This window comes from Phoenix dactylifera, chromosome 5 (assembly GCF_051530095.1).
Source record: "Phoenix dactylifera cultivar Ajwa chromosome 5, Ajwa_hap1_PhDact_Kaust_v1.1, whole genome shotgun sequence".
NCBI lineage: Eukaryota > Viridiplantae > Streptophyta > Magnoliopsida > Arecales > Arecaceae > Phoenix > Phoenix dactylifera.
In genome coordinates, this window is record NC_143194.1 from 11,585,249 (window position 1) to 11,612,938 (window position 27,690).

The following is a 27,690-nucleotide window of genomic DNA, read 5'->3' on the forward strand; positions in this document are numbered from 1 at the left end:
ACCAGAGTGACCAATTGATGACAATTGTGGAAAGTATTGAGGTTGCATGACCCTACTATCCACATAACTATAATGCCGCCGGACAGCCCCTGGGACTTCACTGCATAGAACCCGCAGGCCTGGACAAACATTAAAAGCAAGGAACATGCCAACTTTGAGAGTACTAAACAAACTAACCATTCTTTTTTTTTTTTTGAAATAATCAACCAAACAGAACTTAGCTTCGCCACTGCAAGTTCAAAGTAGTACGGTTTGTTCCGCTACAGCAATAAACTAATACAAAAATGATATATTTAAAAAAATTACGAAGCTGAAATCCCTCATAACCACATGACAATGGCTGTTGAGGATGAGCTAATGCCATTGCTTAATCATAAGTTAAATGTGGCTGGCGTCTTTTGACCTGGATGAAAGGGTTTAAAAATGTCTTCAGCTTAGACCAAGCAAATGCTAAATGATTTTATTTGCCCAAAGAAAAGACTATTCTAATGCTTGGGGCCATTGTCTTGCATTCATAAGCTGGAGGAAGCTTCCCAGGCTCGTTTCATTTCTACAGTACTTCCGGCTTGCTGCCGTTTATATGGTCCATTATGGGTTTGGAAAAGGCTATTATATATAATATTGATAATATAATGGGAATAATGGCCCTTATTCACCAACTATTTGTTCAACAAGATAATATATTTAGTTTTAAATTCAAAATTTTGTGCCTAGAAAATAGTTCTCCATTTGATCAATATTCATAATATTTTTTTCATTCACTTGATAAAGATCTGGACGTATAGAAGTATTATATATCTTTCCATTTTAACCATTATTTTCCTGGTACAATGACAAATAACAACAATTGTATATATTAAATACTTTCTAAAATTTAGACTTATATCCGATTAAATAATCGTTTAGTTTACATTAAAAATTTAAGTTATTTTTAAATGGAGAGGAGGATGTAGCTATTATGTCATTTAAAATTATTTTAGTTAATTTTAAATTTTTTTATAATATGATACTTGGATCCAATTAAAATTAACGGTTTGACGAACATTCTATTAAGTTATAGATTAAAATATCAAATAAAAATAAATATAATAAAAATTAGCAAAAAGAATTTAAATTATTTAGTAAATATATTTATATATAGTTTGCCTAGGGAAAGGAGGGGGGAGGGGAATTAATCCCACCTGCGTAGTAGTCCCCACTCGGCCTCCTTTCCACTAGAAAATATTCGATGCGAGTAGACAATATACTCATATTTTCTCCGACCCGTGGTTGCTCACATGTGAGTATGTCACCCCAGCGCCACCTTAGTGCCAGCTGGACCAAATAGTGGTCCCATCGAGCATGTCCAAGACAGGAAGCATCCGGTCTCTACATTTAATCGATGTCCGCGCGTTTCGAATCTGGACCGTGCTGGTGAAAACTAAGTTCCATTTTAACCGTGCTATCATCTTGGTGTATATAGTTTATCTCTATCCAACAATTTAAGTTGGGATGATGCAAGCATTTAAGTTAGTTTATTTTTAGCGACCTGCACGCGGTAGGTTTGCTATTTTTTTTTTTTTTTGCTAGCAAAAAAGGGGTAGGGGGGAGGAAGGGACAAGCCCACCCCCGCGTAGCAGCCCCCACTGGGCCCCCGCCCCGCCGGGAGAATGTTCGATGCGGGCAGAAATGGCCGTGTGTTGGGCACCCCGACCGGTTTTACTCATACCCTCCCCACCCGTAGGCCCGGCTCAGCTACTCCTCTGAGCTCTGGCTCGAGTCCCACGTATGAGTACGTCACACCCGGCACCACCCCGGCTACTAGCGGTTCAAGAGCGGTTCTACACCACAAGTCCAAGTAGTGGCCAAAGTAATGAGCTTCGGTCCACAATTTAATCGTCGCCGCAGCGATTCGAACTTGGAACCTTATGGTTAGAATTGCTGCCCAGTACCACTAGGCTACCACCTTGGTGGTAGGTAGGTTTGCTATTTGCTTAACAAAAATTGTCCATCATCTGACGAGATATTCTGATATTACAACATCAGATGATGTCGTGTTTTCACAAATGGATGGCCCGAAATTCTCGCATCAAAACTATCGTATGGTGAGGAGGAATACTGCACAGAATTTGATTCCCCCACAAAAGGTCGATCCCTCCCGCCGTCGCTAGGGACCGCTTCCACCCCACCCTCCATTTCTTTTCCGTAAACAGCAGCAAAAATCCCCATCCACGGCCTTCCGAGCCCCACCGGCCACTCCACACCATCTCATAATCAGCAAATAGAAAAAAGAATCCCCCAAATTTCTCTCCTTTTCGGACGTAGGGTTTCCAGCGATGTGACCCCCCGCCTCCTTCCCCTCCTCTCGGAGCCGCGCCGGCGAGAAGAAACCCTCGAAATTATAGGGCCGGAAGGGCGGATATGTTTGCTCCGGCCGTCGGGGAGATGGCTAGGGACGCGGCGGTCGCTGTGGCGGACGCACAGAGCGCGCTCAAGAAGAAGACGGCGGTGTCGAGGAGCTGGATCCTGTTGGATTGCACCGGGGAAGGGACGATTCTGGATGTCGACAAATATGCCATCATGCACCGGGTTCAGATCCATGCTCGGGATCTGAGGATCTTGGATCCTCTCCTCTCGTACCCTTCCACCATCTTGGGACGGGAGAGGGCCATTGTTCTCAATCTTGAGGTGATTCTTGTACTGAATTACGTTAATTGTTATTTAATTTTATATTTCTGGGGAATTCTTTTAGGTTTTTTGGGGTGCTAATTCGGTTCATTTGCCTTTATATTCGTGGAACCAGCACATCAAGGCAATAATCACAGCAGAAGAGGTATAAATTGAAGCTTATTTTTTTCCATTTATCAATGCAAATTTAATGTTTTGTTGACAAAAGAGCACTTTTCAAAAATCCTTTTTTTTTTTGAAAATTTGCATTTTAGTGGCTATAAATTAACTCTTTTCTTGAGTAAACGTTGCTCTGTAATGTAAAATTCTCTACTTATGGAGAAAAGGAAGTTCTTTAGTTCCAGGAGTCGTTATTTGATACTTACTATGCTAAACTTCACCTTTATAAATACAGAAAAGCATTAACTTGTTGCTACGGGATCCCGAAACCACCAGCCACCCCGACCTAATTCATGATGAGCCTGCCAACTTCTTGGTGAGATGCCTATGGGTAATAACAACCAACATGTCAAGATCCAAATTCGAATGGTTGAACTATTTACTGCACATACCAAGTCTAGACTGAACTACACCCGCCTCTTATGCTCTTGTTGATACCACTATGCTTTCTGAACCCTTTGCTAGTCAATGAGAGCCTATTTTTGTCTTGTTGAACCATGAAAATGGGTCTGTCCTTTTAGCGCTGATGGGATTACCACTATTTCTGGTCCAAAGTGGAGATTTTAGCATCTTTGTTTACTATTCTAGCCTTGTTCGCTTAATTGCTGCATCTTTTCTCGCTGGGCTCAACTGACCAAAGGATAGTAATTAACAGTAAACGGTTGCTTTTTCCAATAAATGTTGGTTATATTTCTTTATGCTATTTGTACAACTAGTTTATGGATGAGTTATCTTGGGGTAGTCAGCCTGGCTCTGAACCTCCGTGCCTATAACTTCGTTTCCCAAAAAATTTGTGCAGTGGAAGATCCTGAATTTGCAACTTTCTACACCAAAAATAGTAAAAATAAAAGAGCAAACAAGCTTAAACGTTAAGTAACAAACTTTATCCATTTAATATGAGGGACATTTTGAACCATATAGCTGGACATAAGAGAAAAGTTGACTTCTTTTTTTTTTCCTTCTTTTGGAAAAATTCAATACTCTTCTGTCTGATGACTTTTTACTGTAGAATTCTAAGTCTGATGTTTTTGGCATTAGGTGTTACTTAGGGATCCTATGGATGAAAATGTTATTCCAATAGTTGAGGAGCTTCGCAGGCGCTTACCTCCTGCAAATGTTCACCAAGTGCTTGGTGATGGGAGAGAGAACTTGAGTGGGCAACATGAGGAAGCTGCGGAGGAAGATGGTATGTTGTTCATGCTTCAATTCCTTGTCAGTTCTGAGTTTGTCAACTTGCATTGATTATAAATATTCCTCCTAGCACTTGCTTATCTGCAAAAATCCTCAACATTTTGCCTCCTCTGTTTCCCTCTCTTTTTTTCACCTCTTCATTAGAAAGCCAGCTAAATAGAAGGTATATGACTCATGATTGTACAGTTTAGTTCACACATGTTCTGTGCCTCATCAAAGACCTCTCCAGAAGATGAACAGGATTGTCAATCTATAGGATGACACAATAAGTTCAATGAATGTCACAATTGAATGTTCCATCACAATGTAATACACTATTTTAACTGCTTTTTGGGAGAACCAAGGCCAAAATATCAAATGTTACCTTGATCAAAGTGCAGCAGCCTATTGATCATTTGTTTTAATACTTTTAGGATAGGACGCAAATGAAAAGAAATGTTGGTACTTGTCATGAGATATAGGAACACACAAGTCTATAAAAGTCTATTTTTAGGTTAATTGTAGCAGGAAGATAGATGCTAGTAGGTGCAAACAAGTCAAGCTAGCTTAGTAGCAGGCTTCTTAGGCTCAGGTTGCCATATAGAATGTCTGATCAAGTTCAGCTTGGATTCAAATGGAGCTTAACAAAGATGTTCAAGCTCAGCTCGCATGAGATCTTTGCTGATCCGATCTTCTTATTTATTTTTGCAAGCCTTTGATGTTCAGGCTTAGCTTGTATCCAAGATTTAGGGTTTTTTTGAGCTAGGCCTGTTTCCTAGCTGAGCGGAGCCCAAACAAGCTGTTACCTAGTTGATCCTATGCTGTTCATGAACAGCTCTGACCATATGTGGTCCTGAGTGCTAGATAGGCAGTTCATATTGCATAAAGATTCGTAGGCTATTGCTGAAGTAAGAATTTTATTAAAAAAATGTGTTTATGTGTTTTTGAGTTTGTCCCTACTGGACTCCACAATGATAGCACCCTTCCTTCTCTTACATTTCATTTCTTCTGTTCCTCTGCCTTAACTATGATCTTGATACTAATTGATGTAACTCTACCTCTTTGTAGTATGCAATTGCATGATCATATTTCATGATTCTCTTCTTGCCTATGGCCTTCTGGGTTTAGTAAAGCACCTATTGAAGTTGCCTCAGCTAGGAATTCAAGGGTTGGTGCTAGTTGAGACTTCATCATTAAAAGTTTCCTTATCTATAAATACTTGATCCATATAGCTGACCCATTACAAGTGAGGATGACTTGTTTGTTCCGATTGTAATTTCCAAAACCAAAAGCCTTTTATGGTTTATTTTAGAAAGTCACAAGAAAGTTTAAGGAAATATATTATGCCTAATATTTTTAAGATCATTTCTATTGGAGATTTATAATTATAAGAAGTATCTGAAGTCATGGTGTTCTAGGTTAAGGGTTAAGTTTTGCCATGGTACAAACTGTAGAAAGGTTATGTATAGGTACCTTTTGGCAGCATTTTTTTTCTACTTTTAGAAATAGAAAACTATATTTTTTTCTTTTTTAAAAAATAAAAATATGCTTGATATGGTCAGTTATTTAAAAACAAACATGACATGGTGGAGACAGTACCATTGCAGCGGAGGCAATGATAGAGACAATGGTGTAGTGGGTGCTACAACGATTATGGTGGTAGTGGCAGCAATGGTTGTGGTGAGGACACGAATGATGTGGCAGAGGTGACGATGATGGTGGTGGTGTGGTGGAGGTGGCGATGGTAGCGATAGTATCCATGATGGTAGTGGTGGCGTGGCTATGGCAGTGGTAGCAGTGGGTAGAAATGGTGGCAATAATGATGGCAGTGGTAGTAGTAGTAGGGGAGGCAATGGTGGTAGTCATGGAGGCGGTATTGGTAGTGGCAGTAAAAACATGAGTATCTTGTTTTGGAAAATATTGAAATAAAAAATTTCTTACTTTCATTTTTTTTAGATATAATGAGAGTGACTTCTAAAAGTAGAAAAATAAAAACAATAGTACCAAACATATTTTTTTCTCAATTTCCATAATTTTATTTTTAAAAATAAAAAATAAGAAATAAAGATGATGCCGAATATGTCCTAAGTTGACTTGGACTCCTTTTATAATTAGGGGTTGTTCATTAAAACATGGTCTATGTAAATGATGAATTTGCAAGTTAATTTTGGGGGAAAAATCAATCAAGTTTTATTTCCTCATGTGTTTTACTCTTGTTCTTCTGTCTTAATATTCCTTGTGCTCATAGGGAAGGTCAAATAGTCATGGTATTGGTCATACTAATCCATTTGTTGACTATTTGTCCATCTCATGTAACCCATACTGTGAGGACCCATGTGCATGTATGTTTAGTCCTGCATAGGGTATGCTCTAGGGAGGTCTTGCCATTATGGATACTTAAGCAAGGCAGAGACCCCTATTAATAACATTTTGGCTGGCATTTTTGAGTGAGGTCCTAGGTTGTTAGAAATTATTTGACCTAGACCATGACCCATATGTAGCTGGGGAGACTGCGGCTTGGGTCCTTCCATGGTAACTACAAGCCAGTCATGATGTTTGTGATTAGGTCTTTCCTAGCAAGGATGCTAAGGCGTAAATGGCCTTGTATAAGGACTCATGCATGCATGTGTTTAATCTCACATTAGGTGTGTGTTGCGGAGGTCTTAGGTACTTGAGCCGGGCCAAGAACCCGAATGAATGACCTTCTAGCTAGCCTTTCCATGTTACATTAGTTGGGGAATTGTATCACTCAATGGTGATGTAGATGAAGAGGTATATCAAGCGTTGAGCTTTTAGGTTAGAAAGAGAAAACTGTTTGCTTTCAAAGGCTATGGTTTGAAAGGCTCATTAGTGCTGCCGCATAAATTGGATACATGCATTGGCAAGCTGGATTTTTGGTACTTATTAAGCATTTTAAGATCATAAATTCTACTTGTATATCCGGACAATATTGTGCTTACAATAGCATAATTTTTTTAAATCTTAAAGCTGCACAGTGGAAGATTTCTTGTCTAGAAGTTTAAAATCAATTGTTTTTGTTCCTTTAGATAATTGCTAACCATAGAAGCTGTCAAATCAAAGAAAAATAACAGTCATCTCCTATAGGAACGATGTGACGCTGGATATTCTATGAAAACATGATATTCATGACTTGACTACATGTGGAAGCTGCTACAACAAAAAAGTCAGTTTCGATGGAAGCGATTTTTCTTTCTATCTAGGGGAGAGCCACTTTAGGTGTTGTGCTTCCATGTTTGGTAAGATTGATACCTCCATGCCCAGGACATCTGATCTTAACATCTATTGTTAATTTTTAGTGAGTACTTGCACAAATTATTCTGGTTATGTTGAGAAATGTCCAAAAGCCTAGAAACTCAACTTGGATTAGATTTCTGTGTCTAATTGAAGACTTGGTTGAGTTTTGATGTAGTTCCCTTGCAATTCAGAGCATTTAAACAATATGAATTTGCTCCAAACCTGGATTAAGAATTGACTTCATCTGGTCAAATTGTTTCTTCTGCTACTTTTTATGATAAATTGCAAAAGAACTTGTGTTAGCTTGATCTATTATTCTTTGAAACAGTCTGTGGAACAGCAGAAATTTGTTGGAAGAAACAGAAAATTAAGTAGAAGAACAGTTTCTGCGGAACAGTACAAATTTGTTGAAAGAAACAGAAAGTTAAGTAGAAGAAGAACAAGGGGCCTGTGGCCTTGTTTTTCTTTTGAAATTCGCATACAACTGAAAAATCACCAGAAAACAGGCCTGAAACAGCTACCTTGCCTTCCTGATTAGATTTCCTCTACTTGGAAACAGATCAGCCAAAAAAAGTCCTAATAAGGCAATACAAATCCTAAATCTACTTCTTTTAAGTAAGATTTGTTATTCATGGTTATTGTAGCATCAGCGAACATTAATACCAGTACTATGGGTCATTGAGTCAACAAATAAAGTTTGAAATCTTCTAATCTGCCTTTGACTCAATAAACCTACTTTATGATTAAACAGTCAGAAATAACAAAAAGAACAATATAAACAAAGAATTAAATCTGAAGATGATTGTAATGATTTGCAGTCCATTAATGCATCAAGTCCCTGGCTAGTCTTGAATTTCAGGACTCAATAAACTAATATAGTAATAACAATACTTCTTAAATAATATATAACCCATTTCTGAAGCCAGTGTTCTGTAGCTCAGTAAAAACTCAGGATTGGACAAAAGTTTCATGGTTCAAATCAACATTTACTTGTCCACAAAGCCATCCGACTTATCTTCTACCATACCCACATTTTCATCCCATTAAAATCTGATACGAATCTACCATTTTACCACTTGTGCACATGTATGCATGTATTTTATGCATGCATGCATGCATCTATGAATATGTATATGTATGTATGCATGTATGCATGCAGAAATTGATTTGGCAGGTTTAGTCACTACCATGGCCAGTGTTGGGATGCAACTCATCATGAAACCTGCTAATTGGGTGCATCTTCTTCCTAATGAGTGGGTTGTGGAGGAATATGAGACGGTTATGCAACATGAATGGCAGGCAGTGATAGGTAACTGTAATGGTGTGGGAGGCAAAGGTGCTTATGAAGGATGGTGGGGATGGACTTATTCATAGTGAATTCATTTGGCAAGTTTAGTCGCCACTATGGCTAGTGTTTGCACACAGTATTGTGGAGCCTGCTGGTTGTGTGCACTTCCCTAGTGAGTAGGTTGTGGATAATGATAGGTAACTGCAATGGTGTGGGTGGCAAAGAAGTTTATGAATGATGATGGGGTGGACCTCTTCATAGTGGATTGCTGACATGGCAAATGGAGGGTGGGAATAAGCCAAGGGAGGTGGCAGCAGTGTCTACAGGGTTGTAATGAATGATAGTGGAGAGGGTGGTTGGGGGGGGTGTGACTGGTGATGTTTGTATGGCTGCCAATAAGAGGGGGCTGAAGATTTTGCATTTTCGAGGTATATAAGTGACTTGGTGGTCAGCATCGTGGTAGTAGTGTATGACAAAACAGGATAGCTAATATAGCAATCAGGATTAATATTCCCTTCCTAATTAGTCTTCAGGGTTGGTGTTATCAACACCTTGTTTCTTTTTTTAATTGATACAGCTATTTTAGATCACTAGAATCAATAATTGATATATTTAATATGTAATTAATTAAAACTTAATCAGCCATTTTATCATAACATGACCTAACTGAGTTGGAGGATTCAGTTTAACCCGAATAAAAATCCAAGTTCTTGATTCAGCCAATGCATAAGTTGGGAATCAGGAAGTGTTAGCCAAACACTGAATCGATTTGAAATTCAATCAATTTGAGTTGACTCAGCCATTCCAAATTCTGATTTGGTAGGAGCTTATTGCATTAAGGTACTAAAGCCATGCTCGCACATGGTGTTCTATTTGCTAAGCATTGTGGTTTTTAAATAGATCCCCATAAAAATGAATATTGTCGTGGACTTTATGATTAAAAAGTCTAGGTTGGGTTACTTCACATCCGCTTCAGGGAATCTTTTCTAGCGGAGGACCTAATCACCTTAATACAGCCAAATCAGGTGTTAAAATGGAGAACCTATGGACTTGCAATCGAAATGTGACTGTGGGCCTACATATTGTCTCCACCACCTTCTTCACCTTGTAGATTATAGTAATGTCCGTTAGTGCAGGTCCGTGTAGCGTGCAGCACATGAACCATAAAATATGTGGCCTCCTGATCATCAACATATCCCCAACAGCCTTGTACTAGGTCCATTATCGGCAACCACGTGCATGACATGCTTCTCCACTATCTGATCAGTTACCTTCTCCATCAAGCTCAGGATGTACAGGGTGTTGTGCACCTTGTCGGAAGTATCAACTAACTTATAAAAGGATGTCTTTTTGCCACAATATATCAAAAAATTAATAATGCTTTGCCTATTGGGTTCTATATGGCCATCATGCATTAATGTCACATTGTGAGAGTCCTACTTGATATGGTACGAGGCGATCCATCTCTCTAGCTCTTCTTTGTTACTATCAAGCATCTCATATAGATATCTTTTGGCCCAAGATGATGAATACTTTGATCGGTTTTCTATATCGAGTTAATAGCATAATAGTAGCAGCTATTGTCTACGGCATTTGTAGGTATTTGGCTATAGTTCTTCACTAAAGCTGATCATGAGCTAGGCTTGGGCACTAAAATTGTCAAATTTTACATTGGCCGGCCCGAAGCTCGATTAAAAATGAATAGAGTTTAGGCCTGAGGCTCGGTCCATGATCAACTCTACTCTTCACTAGTCTTTTTTCCTATCCTTGATGAGTATAGAATCAATCTTTGCTATTTTGAGTCTTTAGTGGGAAAGATACATGAATCTAAGTCATGAATGGTAGTCCTTGCTGGTATATATTTGGGCTTATTTCTCGTCTTGGTAGTAAAAGTCCCAAATATAGATCCTATTTGGTTGCCACCCTTGCTAACTTCCTCTCTCATCGATTGGCTCCTCTTATAGCCTGGATCTGTTTTGACGGATTGGGAATCAGAACCCTCCTCGTACTTAGGGTTGGAAGTGGGCCGGACCGGGCCGGGCCACACCCCTACACAAGCCCGGCCCGAAATTTTTTTCCGGGCTTCGGGCCGGGCCGAGGTCCGAACAATTTTACAGGAACGAGGCCTGAGCCCGGTCCGAGCCCGGCCCAAGCCCAACGGGCCGGCCCGATTGGTTTTTACTTTCTAGTTGATGTTGGTGGAACACTTGAACATGGATATGGGTTATCTAATGTATGTACATTTTCCAAGTTCAGTTAAGGTCTTCAAGAAAGTGTAGACATTGTACATCTCAGCACAAGCATAAATAATGTGTGGAGGCGTGCATACACATGCTTCGACAAATATGTAGTAGTATTGTAGTAAGGAGCCCGTACCTTTGGATTGCATTGCTGACCAGGACAAAAGTATTGATCAATAAGTATGGGGACCTCCACTGAGGTAAAGTTAATACGCTCAAATGACAGATCACCTGCACGGCTGCATAGAGGACAATTTCACAGAGGTGTATGTGCAAATACAAGTACATGAAAACATACAAGCAAAAATGTCGACAAACAAACAACCTACTCAACTTAAATCAAATATGAGATGGACCAAGTAGGCAATCAGACAGATCATTAACAAAATAGCATCTGATGGTTTGAAGACAACTTGAAAAAAATTCATTCCATGCAACCAACTGCAACGATACAACTGCAACCAAACAAAAGGATTCCATCAAAAACAGGAGGATAAAAAAAAATCATCGGCCTGAAGTCGTTGTTCCCTGCACAATAATATATTCATCATATCCATGTAATAGAGAAACCCCCTGAAGTCGGCTTCAGGCCTGCAGTTCAAAAACATACAACTCTCATAAAATTTTGCAACAAATAACCATGATCCACATGAAAATACTCCATCAACAAACATACTTGATACTTGATACTTTAGGTATGAACTAGATCTGATGAGGGTATTGTCATTCAGTTCTCCCAAATTGCCCACTCCAGGAGTCCAGGGTGTCGTCATCTACATTCAACGTTACAGAACTCGAGCAATTTGCAACTGTTAACACACAAATCAATCATAAATGTTTAAATTATAAGTACAATAAGCAAATAAAAAATATTAGATAAATTTAAAAGATTTATATACCTTCATCATATTGTTCACGAAGCCAATCTTGGGTACAAACTAAGGCTTTTACGGTAGAAGGGCTCAAAGAGCTTCGATACTGATCCACAACTCTACCACCAGTGCTGAATGCCGACTCAGATGAAACAGTGGAGACTGGAATAGCTAGAACATCTCGAGCTATTCTTGATAGTATAGGATAGACTGTTGCATTGCTCTTCCACCAAGCCAAGATGTCAAACTCCTTATTCTCCAAATCAGGAAGCACATCATCATCCAAATAACTATCCAACTCGGATCTTTTAGAGCGTTTTGAAGAACTCTGACTTCTAAATTGAGCAAAATTCATACCAATTTTTTTTTTGGAAGAAACTGAACTTATATCACCTTGTCCACCAAAATTAGATGTTCGCTCACTTGAACTCATAGAGGGCTGCATTCTTGTTGCATCTACATACTCATTATACAATTTAAAAAGACAAGCACGAATATCATCAATCTTTTTCTTGCACTCCTCCAACTCAAATGCCTTTTGATAACAAAACTCTACAAATATCAACTTTGATCTGGAATCCAAAATAGAAACAATTACCAACAAATTATTGCACTGAGACCAATATTTGTTAAACTTCTTTAGCATCTCATTTGTTAATTGCTTCACTGTTTCATCAGTATCGATACTTTCATCCATCAACAAAGCCCTAATTCCCCAAACTTCTTTTAGGTATAAATTGGATGTGGGATACTTACAACCAGAAAATACTTTAGTGGAATCAAGAAAGGCTTCTAAAAATTTAAGAATTATAGAAGCCTTTTTCCGTTCATCATTGGTGGGGCATACACATGAATGCTCAGTTGCATATCTAATAAGAGCATCTTTATAACCAAGTGCATCATGCAACATTTCATAAGTAGAATTCCATCTTGTAGGAACATCTAAAGTGAGTCCTTTTCTAGCAGGAAGTCTCATATGTTGTACAATTTCATTAAATGCTTGCATTCGAGATGGAGATGCAGAAACATATCTAGCAATTTCTCTTATACATTCAATAGCTTCATGAATGATTTTCATTTCATCTTGAACCATAATATTTAATATATGTGCACAACATCTAATATGACTGTACTCCTCACTAAACAACATTGAATAACAAAAGTGATCTCGGAGCTTTCTCATTACAGCATCATTTGTGCTGCAATTATCCAAAGTAATAGCACATATTTTACAATCCAATTCCCATTCAACATGACATTTTCTTACAGCATCTTCAATTGCAAAGCTGGTGTGAGGGTATGGGAGTTTCTTGAAACTAATAATCTTCTTATGTAGAACAAAATCAGAATCAATATAATGTGCTGTGAAAGAAATGTAACCAATTTTCTGATTAGATGTCCAAATATCAGTAGTGAAACTAACCCGAGAACTTAGGTTCTTGAATACATCCTGCAATTTTTTCCTCTCTTCCTGATATAAAGCCATACAATCATGTTTTACAATCTTACGACCCATAATTTTGAATAATGGCTGAAGAGATCTCATAAAATCCAGAAAAACAGTGTGCTCAACAATACGAAATGGAAGCTCAGCACATATGATAAATTTTGCAAGAATTTTTCTACTCTCTTCTTGATTGAATTTGAAAGCCTTTATCGGATCTTTTGAACTTGGTAGTAAGAGCAACTGATTAGTCGGATTCTTTTGATACTTCTTGCAAACTTTTTCTAGATGGCGTTTTAGATGACTCGTTCCTCCTTTAGTGCTCCCACTTAAAACTTTTTTACAATATTTGCACTTAGCTATTGACCCTTCAGAATTTTTTTCCTCAATAAAGTGATTCCATACCCAAGATCTTTTTCTAGAATTCTTGTCACAATCATTTTCAACAGTATCTTCATTTCCATCATCCTCATCCTTTAAATCTTCAACAATCTCATTTCACCCATTTTAGAATGAGGCATTAGTAAAAATAATCTGCCCAAATAGAAAAATAAAAATCTTCAATCAGCCAATATAGAGAGGTACTGCAAAATGTAGAGGAAGCCAACTCAAATGTAAAACATACATAAGTGCATTTGTGCAGCCAATATTGAAGATAATACTTTGACAATGCAAGGAATACCAAAACTAACAAACAGCAATAGGAATACCAAAACTAAATAGCCTGGAGCAGTCCAAACATTGTAGGGGCAAGAACTTCAAGGCAGTCTCTGTTTACAAGTTCATCATATCATCATATGTTACATTTCAATGCAGTCAAAACAGAAAAGTATATTAAATTAATTGAATCCAAAACTGAAGAGTTTCAGTTTTGGTTTTGAATTTTTCAGCTGAGTTCATTCTTCAATAGGCAGTAAATCCTGGTGCCCATTACAAATATCAATAGCTAGTTCATAAATCATGATCACTAACATATAAAAAAGTGGAACTCATCTCATCATAACTGTTACTTGTAACACTTGGAATCACTGTTCCATCATAACACATTTTTCTTCCATGCGCTCAGCTTACTCTTCAAAGACTTGTTTTTCCTGAAATTCACCAAGAACCACCACGAAAATCATTACAGAAAGCCAAAAGCTGGACTTTTAATTTTCTTCCCATGAGGAATCAAATGTTTAAAGTTTAAACTTCAAATTGCAATCTAGCCACAATTGCAACTATTGTAACAATTCTCTTCAGCAGGCATCATAATTAAAAGCATGAAAACTTCCAATTGCTATAACATAACAAAGATGATCAACTTGCCAGTTCAACTAAAAATTTACTAACTCATTTGAAAATTGAACCCATAAATAAATAAACAAATAAATAATAACAAAGCACTATAGTCTATAACCACTTATGCAGCAATCTATAGCCATCATATGCATCAACATTCAACAAACAGAGCCGGGTAAGAGGGAGAGAGAGAGAGAAGAGAGAAAGATAGAGAGAGAGAGTGGGGGTGGGGGGAAAGGGGGTGTATGAGGCGTTGGCGGGAGAGAAGAGCGCACGCCGGAGCAGGAGGTGGGAGGTTGGGCATCGGTGACGGTGAGGGGCGAGAAATCCGCTAATCATCCCAGGAAAACATCAAAATCAGAAGTAGGGACCCTAACCTGAGAGCCGCCGACGACGAGCGGAGAAACCCTAGCACTCGACGAGCCGCCGCCGACGAGCCTCCCCCGCTCTCGTCTCGCCTCTGCACTCGACGAGCCGATGACGACGAGCCTCCACGCCTCCACCGGACCCTAGACAATGACGACGACGAGCCTCCACGCCTCCACCGGACCCTAGATGACGACGACGACGGTCGACGAGCCTCTGGCCCTCTGCAAATCGCGATTCGGCAAGACGGCAACCTTGATAAAATCCCCAAATCTCGTAAGCCCTAAACCGGTTACCAACTTTAAGTCTTTAACTTACCCAAATGCAATTCGGGTCGTGATTTTGGGCTTGGTTCGGGCTGGCATTGGGCTCGGGCTTGGTCCGGGCCCGGGCCGGGCCAATGGGAAACCCGAGCCCGGCCCGAAATAAAATTGGGCTTAAGTTTGCAGCCCGAGCCCGGCCCGAAATTCATTGGGTCTAGCCCATAGCCCGGCCCGCACGCGGCCTGACCCGATGGGCTTCGGGCCGGCCCGATCCCACTTCCAGCCCTACTCGTACTATGAGGGCCCAAACTATGCCTTGTGTCTTGCAACCTCCTCCCTTTGCTCTTAATCATTCAAATTGTCCTGTATAGCAACTTGAATCTGGGCTTCCAGCATGCCATTTGGATCTGACACTTTATAGTTTATAGTCTCGCAGATTCTTGGGGTGATGCGATGGTAGTTCAGTTATCCGATGATCAATCTTTGCTTATTTCTTTACCCTTTTCTTGCCCTCCCTAAAGTCATAAAAGCAAGGTCCGCCATCTTGGTACCGGACTCCGTACCGGTGCCACACTAACACAGTGTCGGTACGGTATGGTACGGAATATTTTTGGCGTACCGACACTCGGTACGCCATCTGTATCGAGTATTGGTACCGAACTAGTACGATGCGATACGCCCGCATTGTCCAGTTCGGACCGGTACGATATACCTTGTATAAAAGTATTTCTTTATCAACTGTTTGATCTTTTATAGACATTTTACATATAGTCATATCAAGGTAGGAACCAGTCAAATGCTGTTTCAATCTCGTTACCTCATCTCCCGTCTACTCTATATCATACCACTTGCACCTCCAATACTACTAGGTTAAGATTAAGACCATGCTCCCAATTGATGTTGATATCCTTATCCTTTTTTCTAAATTCATTTTTGCGAGTTTGACAAACACATTATAAACAATCTCATTCATTACCATATTTTCATGATTTATCATTGAATTAATAATTATTTAATTTATTGAATATTTAAAAATTAGATAATTTACATTCTAATTGAAAAAATGGTGGAATACTTCTAAATTATATAGATAGAATACAAATTCTTCATGTTATATAATCCTTAAATATTTTTAGTTATTTTTAAATAAAAATAATTTTAAATTTTAAATAGTTATTAAAAATTAATTTTAATTTGGACTAATAGAGAACCTACCAAGGTTACTATATACATTTTTTATCCCATGGCTAAATCTTAGTCACAACTTATTTTTAAAATTTATTTAAATTTGATTTTAGGTTTGGGAGTCATAACTATGCCCAAATTTAAATAAACTACTATTAAAATAAGATAGCAAGTAACATGCACACCCCCAAATATGCTATCATTTTTAAATTTTTTCAATATTATTTTATTCATTATTATTTTAAAACCTAAATATATTTTTAATTTAAAACACTATATGATGAATAAAAAATTATGATTTTTTGTTTTCTCTTAGATCTACAACATATCATGAAATTATGCCGAGATACAAAATTTTGACATGATTTGCCTTTGCTTGATTTTACCATTTTTGGCTTATTTTAATCATAAAAACGTGAAAAAGGGGAAGAATGAGGATGACGGAGGGGATTATTCCTGATTTGGCTTAGATTTGGGCTCAAAACTCTCTTCCTTAATTTTCTTCGCAAATGCCACCCTTCTCTTCATGATTTTTGAAGAAAAGAGTGGAGAATGGCATCCTAGGGCTCCCTTCTCTTTTGGTAAGGAGATGCCTTGAATTGACTTGAAGCAAGTCATACCGAGGGAACTAGTCAATTCTACTCGATTTAAAGCAGTTTGGGTTGGTTCAAACCGAGTCCTAACTTAACATGCCAAAGCGATCCAATTTCACTCTGATTCAATTAAGTATGCTGCCAACTAGGCTGTTAGAGTCGGTTTGATAGATGTTGGGGTTAATTGAATGCAATCAACTCCATTTGCTTGACCAAACTTGGCGGTTTTCCTCTTGACTTCTGTGGGGACAATGCAAAGCTCGAGGTTGCATTTTTTTACATTTGCCAGAAAGAAGTGGGAAGCAATGCTATTCTTATAGTGAAATCAAAGGTCTATTAATTACATGCTATGTGAAGAAAAGAAACTCCTACATATCTACACATTAGCTTCAAAGTTGCATTTTGTTTTTCTTCTCTATTGATCTTAAATTAGAATATTGTGTCAGACTAAAGTTTTATCATAATAATCTGTAATCATAACTCAAAAACTCATCTATGCCATAAAAGGACCTCATTAGTCCTAACAATTCATTTCTTAATCTAATCCTGTCATTTCTATAAATTCTGCAATTTTATATTGAAAAGGAAATATATTGTAGATCCAACCACCAAAGTCTGATAATTTTCTGAACATTATTGAAATCTCCCTAGTGGAACACTTATAAGCGTTCTGTTAACAATACTTCCTGTTGAGACTTGTGCTTCTAGATTTCCACTTATGTGACCTGATAGCTAAGTTGAGGTTGCATTTGGCTGTTGTCATTCAAAATTAGCCATGATACTTGATAGAATTATGAGTAAGCAAAGAGCCGATGAGTTATTCATAAAATTCTATTAGGATGGATAAGGCTTGTTAATTGTGGCTACTGTTTATGCTTGGAAATTTGTATGAGTGTAAAATCTGATTAATCTGCAGTATGAATTTCTATTCCTGAAATAGTTTTTTACTCTACAGTTTAGGTACATTTTCTAAAGAATTGAATATCTTATAAAATAAAAAATGCTAGTCCACTTCTGATTCCTTTCTCTAGATATACTACTTTTTGCTTAAGCTCTTATTTGTTCTAATTTTAATGCAATATAGGGTCTCCATTTGAATTTCGGGCCCTCGAAGTTGCTTTAGAAGCAATTTGCAGCTTTCTCGATGCACGTACCACGGAACTTGAGAGTGCTGCTTACCCGGCATTAGATGAACTGACTTCCAAGGTGAGCAAAAACTTGCATCTATGTGGTCCATCCTTTTATGTTTTTAAACAAATATATCAGTAAGCTACCAATCCTGATACTCATGAGGGTTCACTTTTTCTAAGCCACATATCCTCATACAGTCTGTTTGTTTGTTTTGGACAATTATGCCATGGAGGCTAAAATGGAGTAGTTTGTTTTGCATATAGTGATATAAGAAATTGCTTTCAGGCAGGGTCGGCGGAACCATTCCGAATTTGGCGAGAAGGCCATCTTGAGCCGTACCGGTGGCTCACGGGTACGGTTCTGGCAACGGAAACGAAATCCATTGCCAGAGCCAGAGCCAGAGAAGGAAAAGAAAAAAGAGAGTGAGCAAGGAAGAGAGGGAGGGGGAAGAGAGCGGGACGCCAACGGAGGGTCAGTGAAGGCATAGTCCCACATATATTATGATTACATGAAAACTATTAAAAGTAATTACATGTTAATGACTGACCTTGTTGATGGCATGTTGCATGAACATGGACATGAGATTTGAAATCATATTAGCCAGAGTGCCTCATTTGACATGAATAAAGGAGAGAAAGGGGGGGGCTGGCAGGGGCAAGAGCGAGCGAGCGGGGCAGAGAGAGAGAGAGAGAGAGAGAGAGATGAGGATAGGGAAAAATGAAGTTTCATTAAAATATGTGATTAATTTAAAAAAAAAATATAGAGTCGAAAAATCGAAAGATCATATGAATGAAGCTGTTTTATCTTTTGTATAATTGGAAATTACTTCTTTTGCTGATAAACACTCTTGTTAATAACTGATTCATATTAGCATAATGTTATCACTCTTGATCTCAATCAACTTAGCAGTAGTGAGCTGTTTGACATGAATGATGCAAGGTGTGACACTTGTTGATTGATAATATTGCATTCTTTTTTTTTTGGTTATGAGCTAACTTATTACCAATCTATTTATAACTGTGTGATGATGTCACTCTCTATTTTTAAAGTTTTAGTATAGTACTTATTTGATTTCTATGTTGAAAGGTGTTAAATCTAGTGGTGCAATCTATAATCGATTACTATAGGTATACATTGATTTCATAATAATCAATTATGGTGCGATTGATTAGACACTTCAGCAAATACTCATCATTCTAAAAGACCATCATAGAGGTATGTGAACGCAAAACAGAACATGATAGATATCTTATTAATGAAGCCTAATAATGAAATACTAGTGCAGCAAACTGAAAATAACTACAACAGAACAATAAAAAAAATATTGCCAGTAATCTCGGATTTCAAGGATGTGATAGATGGCAACGATAGTAATGATGATGGGTGGAGATAATGATTGATGAACGAAGAAACGTGGGTTGGGCAAAAGATGGTGATAGAACTAGTCGGATAATTACCTCTGCGAGTTTGGTCCCTCCAATCCAATGAGAATCTTCAGACCGTGCTCCACCAAGATATCGAGATGAAGGACGACAGGTTAAGAAGGTGGCTCCAAGAAAAAATAGGTCAAGAAGTAGGATGAAAGTGGAAGAAAAAGAGTCTCTCAGGGTTCGCGTGAATAGTGTTTTTTTTCTGTGCTATTTTCTGCAGATTTTTGCGTATTTTTGCAGATTTATGTTGTATATTTTTTTTTTCTTTTCTAACTTTCCTTTTCTCTTTTTTCATACATTCAACATGCACAATTCTATTTTCAAGACTATCATCCATCCTCCTCCGTTCCTAGAGATGAGTGATGGCTGTGGGCATTGAAGAAAGGCCAAGGCTCAAGTCATTAAGTGTGGTGGCTTGGGGTTGGGTTAGGCTTCCTATTACATCTAGGTGGACCTTTTTTGCTTGGCAGTCCTAGTACATGACTCGACTGACAATCCAAGCCTAAACATGGCTTTGGATGAAAAGCACAGAAACAACAAAAAATAAAAATTATATACAAGATAGAGCTTTGAGACTACATCATCTAGTTAATTGATAATGCTTTTTTAGACCTTAAAAAACTGGAGAAACATATCAATCATGAATTATGAAATTGTTGATGTGCTATATATCTTATCATTTTTTGTTAAACTAAGGACATTGGCAGGTTGCATGTCATATATCAAATGCTTTCACAAGAAAAGGAAAAAAAGAGAAATGGTTACTATTATGCCTTTCCAATGATATTGTTGTGAAAATATGTGTCCACACTCCTGAATTTTCTTAACTGTAGATAATTATATCATATTGCACAAAGTTCTTATAATTCCTAGATCCTTAACCAAGTCTTTTGAATAAGAAAAGGCTTCTTCAACGTCATCATGGTGGGTATCATTCAAGAGCTGTATCAGTTGTCTGATACATAAACAAATCCTTGACAATGTTTCTTGTAGTGTTCTTTAGCTGGATGCAAGTCCAGGTAACACTGGTCTATGCAGCATACTTTCCTAATAGGATATCTGAAACCTCCTGAGATATAATAATCGTTTAATGAATTTAGTCCAAAAAGTTTAATTTATGATATCTCAAGCAGCATTTATCACTATGTACCACTGGTTTGCAGTAGCAACCAATAATTATCAAGGAAATTGAGAATCTATGTGGTTTATCAACTGAACATAATGCCTGCAAGTTTTTTATTGTATCTTAATCTGTGTATTCCTATTTATATACTTCCTTTAATATATGACACCTCAGTATAATTTGGGGTCAACCATTTGTTTGTGGGACACTTTGTAATAAAGAAAGAAAAAACATTCTAATTTGCAGACTCAATTTTTCTTCTCTTTGCCTTGTTTGATCCAGATTTTCATTCATTCTCTATCTATTGCTTACTTTCCCAATTAAATGCTATTTCTTCTCTTGGGGAATTGATTATCATTTGCAAACATAATTTGCAGATTAGTAGCCGTAACTTGGACAGAGTTCGGAAGCTGAAGAGTGCAATGACTAGATTGACTGCTCGGGTTCAAAAGGTGTATATTCCACTTTAGCATGTTTGTTCCTCCTGACTTTCACTAGTAACTGCTTCTTGGTATTCTTCTATAGATGAAGAAACAGTTTTTGCTACATCTGTTTGTGGTCGTATAAATATCTACATCATACAACTTTGTTGATGTCTCTAGAGGAGAGGATTTGGGTTGCCTTATCATTGCTTATCTATATTATTACTAGAATAATGCAGCAGTACTCTACCCATCTGTCATTTCTCAGCAGCATTGTCTAATAAACCAATCCCAATGCTCATGAGGTCTTTTGTCTACTGAGGAATGTTGATAAGGCAACATGCATTTCTAGCTCCCATCACTTGGACAAAAAATTTCTGCTAGGTGATTTATCATATCAACAGTGCTAACCAACTATATCTTACTGATTGTTGATCTGCGATTTGTTTTTTTTTCTGGTAAACATGCTTGTCCCACCAATGAATTCATCCAGGAGATCAGAACAAGAAGGTGCAAAACTTATCTAAAATCCCAAGGCTAAAATTTTATTCAAACTAGCAACTACTATCAAAATATAGGAAGTCTTTAAATCTATGCATTTAACACAAGCAATTTTATCAAGTCTCGATCAAAATTCCGCCTAACCAGCATTGACGTCCATAATTCAAGATGAGTTTCAGAGTAGACGAGATATTAAGCCATTTGAAATTCAAATTCAGAAAGGAAAGCTCCAAACTCTTGAACTTGGGCTTCAAAATAATTTTATTCGATTTGACTTTCATGGCCTGTCCTTGAATGGGCTCGTGGCAACTTGTAATTGGTTTAGGATATTCACTTAGAAGTCAATACTGATAGGAGCTATGATAATGAGGATCCATCTATCTAGCTGACTCTAAGAAGGCTTGGATAAGTGTTTAAGTTGTACTCACACATCCACATGTATCTATATGCACCTACATATGTGTATTCTGTTGAGCGGAGCCATACATGTGATTTTCAAAATTTGAGCTATATGAGTTTAGCAACTTGATCTTTGCTTCTTTCCTTGGAAATAAATCTTATGAAGAAGTCCTCAAGCATAATATTTCTTTAATTATATTACACAATGGCTGACCGGTGCTCATTATGATGCTTATGTATATTTTCCTTAGTAAAATTGCATGAGTTCTATCTTCATCGCTTCTTTCTGTTGCTTTATCACCAAGTTTGCTGCCGTTGCCAGGTAAGAGATGAGCTTGAACAATTACTGGATGATGATGATGATATGGCAGATCTTTACCTGTCAAGAAAATTGGCTGGAGCATCCTCCCCTGTCAGTGGTTCTGGTGCTCCCTGCTGGTTTCCTGGTTCACCAACAATAGGGTCAAAGATATCTAGAGCAAGCAGGGCAAGTGCAGCAACAATACATGGAAATGACAATGATGTTGAGGAGCTGGAAATGTTACTAGAGGTCATGAAAACAGTTTTCTAAATCATGCCTGTCCTGAAAACAAAATGAGAGAATGCAAACATGAATGGAAAATCCTGCTTGTCATAAAACAAAACGAGAGAATGCAAACATGAATGGAAATTCCTGCTTGTCATAAGATCTTTTTCTAAATATTACTTCTCTATATTATGCAGGCATACTTCATGCAAATTGATGGCACGTTGAACAGATTGACCACAGTAAGTAATTAATTGAAATATGTGATTTTTATTCAAGTGTTTCTTAATCTGAAATAATTTGTTCCTCAATTGCTTCAAAGTCCATATGGTAAACTCGATATGTATCCACCAATACGTTGTGCTCTCCATGGTAGCACCTCTTCATGATTGATATAATTGGTGTAAATATACATTATGTCTTTCCTGAATGCTGTTGTTGCATTGGTGCTAAACACTAGACTATTGGACTATCAAACAATATACTTAAGGGTTTTTTGCATAGATATCCTTGCAAATATGGATTATTTGTAAGCTCTTATTATGGACCAATTATCTTTTCATGCTTTAGTGGTGCTAATATGAGCAATCCACAGTAAGCTACATGAAGATTTCTCAGGTTGTTTCCGGCCTTTAAATGGTTTAATTGAGTTGGATGATCGCTAAGTTATTAAGATAATGTAACCTATGAACCAATTTTCTGTCATTTAGTGGTGCCAGTATTGATATGCGATCTTGGAAATGAATTGAGTGGGTGTTCAAGGCATTAAGTGAATGTCACTTGATGTGTAACTCTGATGGCAACATTGACATATCATGGACGTAGGCCTTTTTTATTCTGAGAATCATTTTATACAATTGTTGTTTTGGTAGGAGACATATTACACAAAGAAATCATGTGAATTGATGCATCTTTAGCTGAAATTTTATCAATATTTCTTAAAAGAAATAATTCTGTTTCTGTTTTGAATATGCTCGCTACTTTTAGCTTAGATGGTTTACATATAACAGCATGTGATTAAGCTCTGTAATTAATTATGAGCGTGTCATTTCTCATAGTATTTTACTATGAGATGCTGTATATGAAGAAGAAAAGGAGAAGATAAAATACAGAAGAAAATTCTAACAAATGTGATAAGGCTTGGAAGTCGAATATGTGGAGAAGGGGTTGGAGGAGGATAATAAACTACAACAAATGGTAGCTATTAAGGCTGTGTTTGGTTGAGGAATAAAGAAGAGAAAAAGGCTTTGAATCCACTTTTTCAATCTCTTTATAGCCAAACATTCATTTGAGCGTATAGTTTAAACTACATTTTTAGAAGGGCATAATGGGATTTTACAAAAAATGGTACATCATAAATGCTCTTGCTTTTCTTCTCCTAATCCATTTATTGCACTTAAACCAGGAATAACCTATTTCTACGAAATGGTGGAACAATTTTGCCCTCCCTTTTCCCCTCAAAGTTACTCTATTTAACCCAACTACTCCAGATTTTCCATACACCTTCCAAATGCAGCCTAAGATTCTAAAACTGTGGCAAGTGGGAGGATAGTGTTGATCGCTGGAATCATTAAAAAGGCACCTGCAGAACTTTTCTATCAAAGAGGAAGGTACTGGATATTTGATGAGCTCTTAACAAGACATACTAGATTACAGGCTTTGGTAGTAATAATGGAAACTACCACAAACTTATATATATATATATATATATATATATATATATATATATATAAAATACATTTGTATATATGTATATATTATATATATAGATAAATTTATATGTATGTGTCTGTGTGTATATATATTGTGTATATGTATATGTATATTGTATATATGTTATATATGTATATGTGTGTATGTTTGTATATACATACATACATATATATATATATATGTATGTATGTATGTATATATATATATGTATGTATGTATGTGTGTATATATATATATATGTATGTATGTATGTGTGTATATATATATATATGTATGTATGTATGTATGTATGTGTGTATATATATATATATGTATGTATGTATGTGTGTGTATATATATATATATGTATGTATGTATGTATGTATGTATCTATATATGTATGTATGTATGTATTATATTTTCTTCTTGGTACCCACAAAATTACTGGAGGTAATTTGGAAGCGGCTCCTTAACTATGTTAGCATGATGGAGTTCGTGAGTTCTGTAAAGGTGCAAGGTTCTAAACCCTGGTTTCTGCATCTTAGTTTCTGCAGTTCCAGCAGCCTCTGTTTGAGTTACATATTTTCGGCTAGAAATTAAAGTATCTTTTCTGTAAAAGAAAAAAGGATCAGCATGCTAGAATGAAAAGAAAACCTACTTACAGGCACACATATTAGACCCTTGAATTATATTGTGTTATATGAGTTTGTTAAGTATGAAGGATCTTTGGACTGGAATTATAAATTAGTCAAATGACATTAAATCTAAAGATGTTAGATATGCGAGCTTCACATAAGTTTAAGTGCTCATTAACATGACAGTCTAAATGTCAATATAATTATGTGAGTATGTGAGGTATAAATTGTAAGTCATGTTAGAAACAAGGAAAAAAAATTGAAAACTGCACCTTTTCCGTGAAACTTGCCAGTCTTTACCTTTAAACTTTGATAGTTTCGTGATATTTCTGCATGATTTGCACAAAGAGATGGTCTACAAAATCTAGTGGAAAAGAATTAGGGAATATACTTCGTACTTCTTCGATTTTTTAACTAGACTGTTTGAAGAGATCTGAGCTTCCATATTACAGAACCTGGCTCTGCTCTTGCAATCCACTGTTTACAAGTTGCAATCTAGTCCATGGAGCTCTCTTCTCTTTCCACTTAAAAATCTCGCATAAGAGCCAAAAAAAATCTAATTCTAAAACCCTGAAGAAATTTGTTTTTTTCTCGAACTTCTAGCAGTCAAATAACCACATCCCTTCAATTTCCTAGACATCTGCATTCTCTGAGTTTAGAGTGGCATTTTGTTTGAAGTGAAGCTGGAATTGATGAGGGTTGCTTCCATGAAACTTTTTGTTATTCCTTTTACAGGTTCATGTTTGTTCTTTCTCCCTTTGTTCATGCTGTTACGTAATCTTTTTCAGTATATATTTTCCCTCTCGAGTGGTGAAGGCACAAAAGCAGTCTCATGTCGTCTTTTGTCAAAATTCTGTCAAGTATTTTACAAGGAAAAGCATGCCCAACACATCCCAATCATTTCGTTATGTTTACATATCCTTCATCATTTCCGCATGTCAGCACCTTCTATATTCTTCAATTTTTATTTTTCAAGTAATAGGCTGAGCACATATGGGCAGAAGAAATAAACAAGATCACGACTGCATTGATAAGTCTGGTCCATCTAATCAAAGTCGGTTCTAGAGATCTATCTACATAGTTGAAGTCAGTTTTACTGATCTTGAGCCACCAGTTTCCTCTTCCTTTTCTAGGCCAAATTTATAAGTTCACTTCTTTTTTAATTTTAAGATACAGCATCATGGTGCACGCCCTGGTCATAAGCATCTTTCCTAACCCATGGTTAGATCTCCATGAGCTGTTGTTTGAGGAGGGAATAAGCTTCATGCATTTCTTTTTTTTTGACTACAGAATTTCTGGTAATTGCTCTTAATTTTCTTTTCAGCTGCGTGAATATATAGATGACACAGAGGACTACATCAATATCCAGGTACTATCTTATTCCTAGCATGCATGAGATGATATCAATAGTCATTAGGACTTGTGACTTATAAAAATAAATGCATGTTCTGAGTCCGCTATAAATTCTTGTGGTTGCAGCTTGACAACCATCGAAATCAATTGATTCAGGTGATGTTTTGAATTTTTCTTTATTCTCATCTACTATAGATTGCAATAAATAATAGAGCGTCTGAATTATACCAGTCGTCAATTCTTATATTGTTCTACTCTTATGTTTTCTCCCCTCTGATTTCTTTGTTTAGTCTTTAATCAATTGGCTGGTTTTAATTTCTTATAATGTTTTTTTTTCCTATACTGTAATTCTAATTGTTTTAATATTATTAATTCTTCTCTTGTATAATGTGGCAGCTGGAGTTGTTTTTAAGTTCAGGCACCGTTTGCCTCTCACTTTATGCACTTGTTGGCGGGATATTTGGAATGAATATCCCATACTCATGGAATGATAGCCATGGATACTTATTCAAATGGGTAAGCATCTAACGATCAGCGAAAAAGAAGGCATGTTTGATGGTGTACATCTATTGCCAATATCTGGCTCACCTTCCTTTTGGATTGCTCAACAGGTGGTCATCATATCAGGACTAGCATGTGCCATTCTTTTCATCGTAATTGTTGCTTATGCTCGCCACAAGGGTCTTGTTGGATCCTGATCATTGCAGAGTTACACGCAGTTAAAGGAGCTAAAATGTCAACCCTCTTCTCCAAACAATCAAGAAGGTAGACACCTGGTATCTCATGCCAAGGTTTATTTACCATCCATTGTAATGACCTGCTCGCCTTGCTGGACCAATCCATCATTATACCACATTCAGAAACATCACCTTTCTGTTGCCTTCTTCATAATTTTACCCACATTCACTAGCCTGTATAATGAGAGTTCCAAGTTTCTGTTGGATTAGCGGATCCAAAGTTGGGGACGGGATTTAGCACTCTTGACCGAAAGCTCCAATTTCCAGTTTTCATGGTCTCAAATCCCTAAACGCAAACTTTACAACTGTTGTTGTATTATTCATTCATAAACATGTCGATTTATGAATTTTCCTTGTCAGATAATTTATTTCAGGATGCCGGTTAAGGCAGCAAATATATATGTTGTATGAATAATTTCAGATATTTTACAGCTAACTGATCAAAGACATGTTAGCAAAATATTTGTGTTTTTTTTTTCTTTGCTACGGTATATTTTTCATTGCTACTGTAAGACAGAATAAAAGAAAAGCTCATGGAAGTGTTTGCTTCTTAACTGCTTCTGGGTTATGCAATATTTTAGTATCAGGACCATATATTGCATTCTTTCCATCTTAAATTTTTCCAAATACTAGATAGCTGTTTTGATACAATATTACATGTTTATATGAAAACATTCTCATGTGCCCAAGTAAGCACATCTAAGATGTGTTTTTTTTTTTTGGGGGGGGGGGGGGGGGGGGGGGGGGAGGGAATCAAAAAAAAAAAAAAAAACTAAATTGTTGTATCAATAGTTATATATATCTATATTCTGTTGTTTCAATGAAAAAGCCTACTGGTAAATAACGTATATATGTGCATGAGAAGGATAATGTAATGCGCATTAAGTATGGAAGTTAAAAAGAAAAATTAAGATTTATGAATATGACTTCATTTTAAGGTTGTGTGCTGCATGTGCCG

At 37.1% G+C, this 27,690-nt stretch overlaps 2 protein-coding genes across 3 annotated transcripts; one reads left to right on the forward strand and one right to left on the reverse strand.

Moving 5' to 3' along the window:
* The first annotated feature begins 1,999 nt into the window (after positions 1-1,999).
* On the forward strand, positions 2,000-27,286 carry LOC103716586 (magnesium transporter MRS2-I). 2 transcript variants are annotated; one of them, XM_039128952.3, is made up of 11 exons: positions 2,000-2,667; positions 2,783-2,812; positions 3,865-4,012; positions 17,868-17,989; positions 20,845-20,919; positions 22,112-22,339; positions 22,513-22,557; positions 25,967-26,011; positions 26,122-26,151; positions 26,392-26,511; positions 26,607-27,286. In XM_039128952.3, exons 1-11 carry the CDS (start codon positions 2,401-2,403, stop codon positions 26,691-26,693), a joined length of 1,197 nt encoding a protein of 398 aa, XP_038984880.2. In that variant the 5' UTR covers positions 2,000-2,400; the 3' UTR covers positions 26,694-27,286. The 2 variants fall into 2 exon arrangements, with proteins under 2 accessions (XP_038984880.2, XP_038984881.2); XM_039128953.3 differs by lacking the exon at positions 2,783-2,812 and having other exon boundaries at positions 2,100-2,667.
* LOC120111575 (zinc finger BED domain-containing protein RICESLEEPER 2-like) lies at positions 10,557-13,646 on the reverse strand. The gene has a single exon (XM_088721640.2). It carries the CDS (start codon positions 13,195-13,197, stop codon positions 11,671-11,673), a length of 1,527 nt encoding a protein of 508 aa, XP_088577766.2. The 5' UTR covers positions 13,198-13,646; the 3' UTR covers positions 10,557-11,670.
* Positions 27,287-27,690: the final 404 nt, after the last annotated feature.

What these genes read in the sequence shown, in the direction of transcription:
- LOC103716586 (XM_039128952.3), top strand. Translation starts at nt 2,401, where the DNA reads ATGTTTGCTCCGGCCGTCGGGGAGATGGCTAGGGACGCGGCGGTCGCT. An exon ending in GGAAGCTGCGGAGGAAGATG is followed by an intron (nt 4,013 to 17,867) that starts GTATGTTGTTCA and finishes AATGCAATATAG; the next exon opens with GGTCTCCATTTGAATTTCGG. An exon ending in ATCGAAATCAATTGATTCAG is followed by an intron (nt 26,152 to 26,391) that starts GTGATGTTTTGA and finishes ATAATGTGGCAG; the next exon opens with CTGGAGTTGTTTTTAAGTTC.
- LOC120111575 (XM_088721640.2), bottom strand. Translation starts at nt 13,197, where the DNA reads ATGAGATCTCTTCAGCCATTATTCAAAATTATGGGTCGTAAGATTGTA.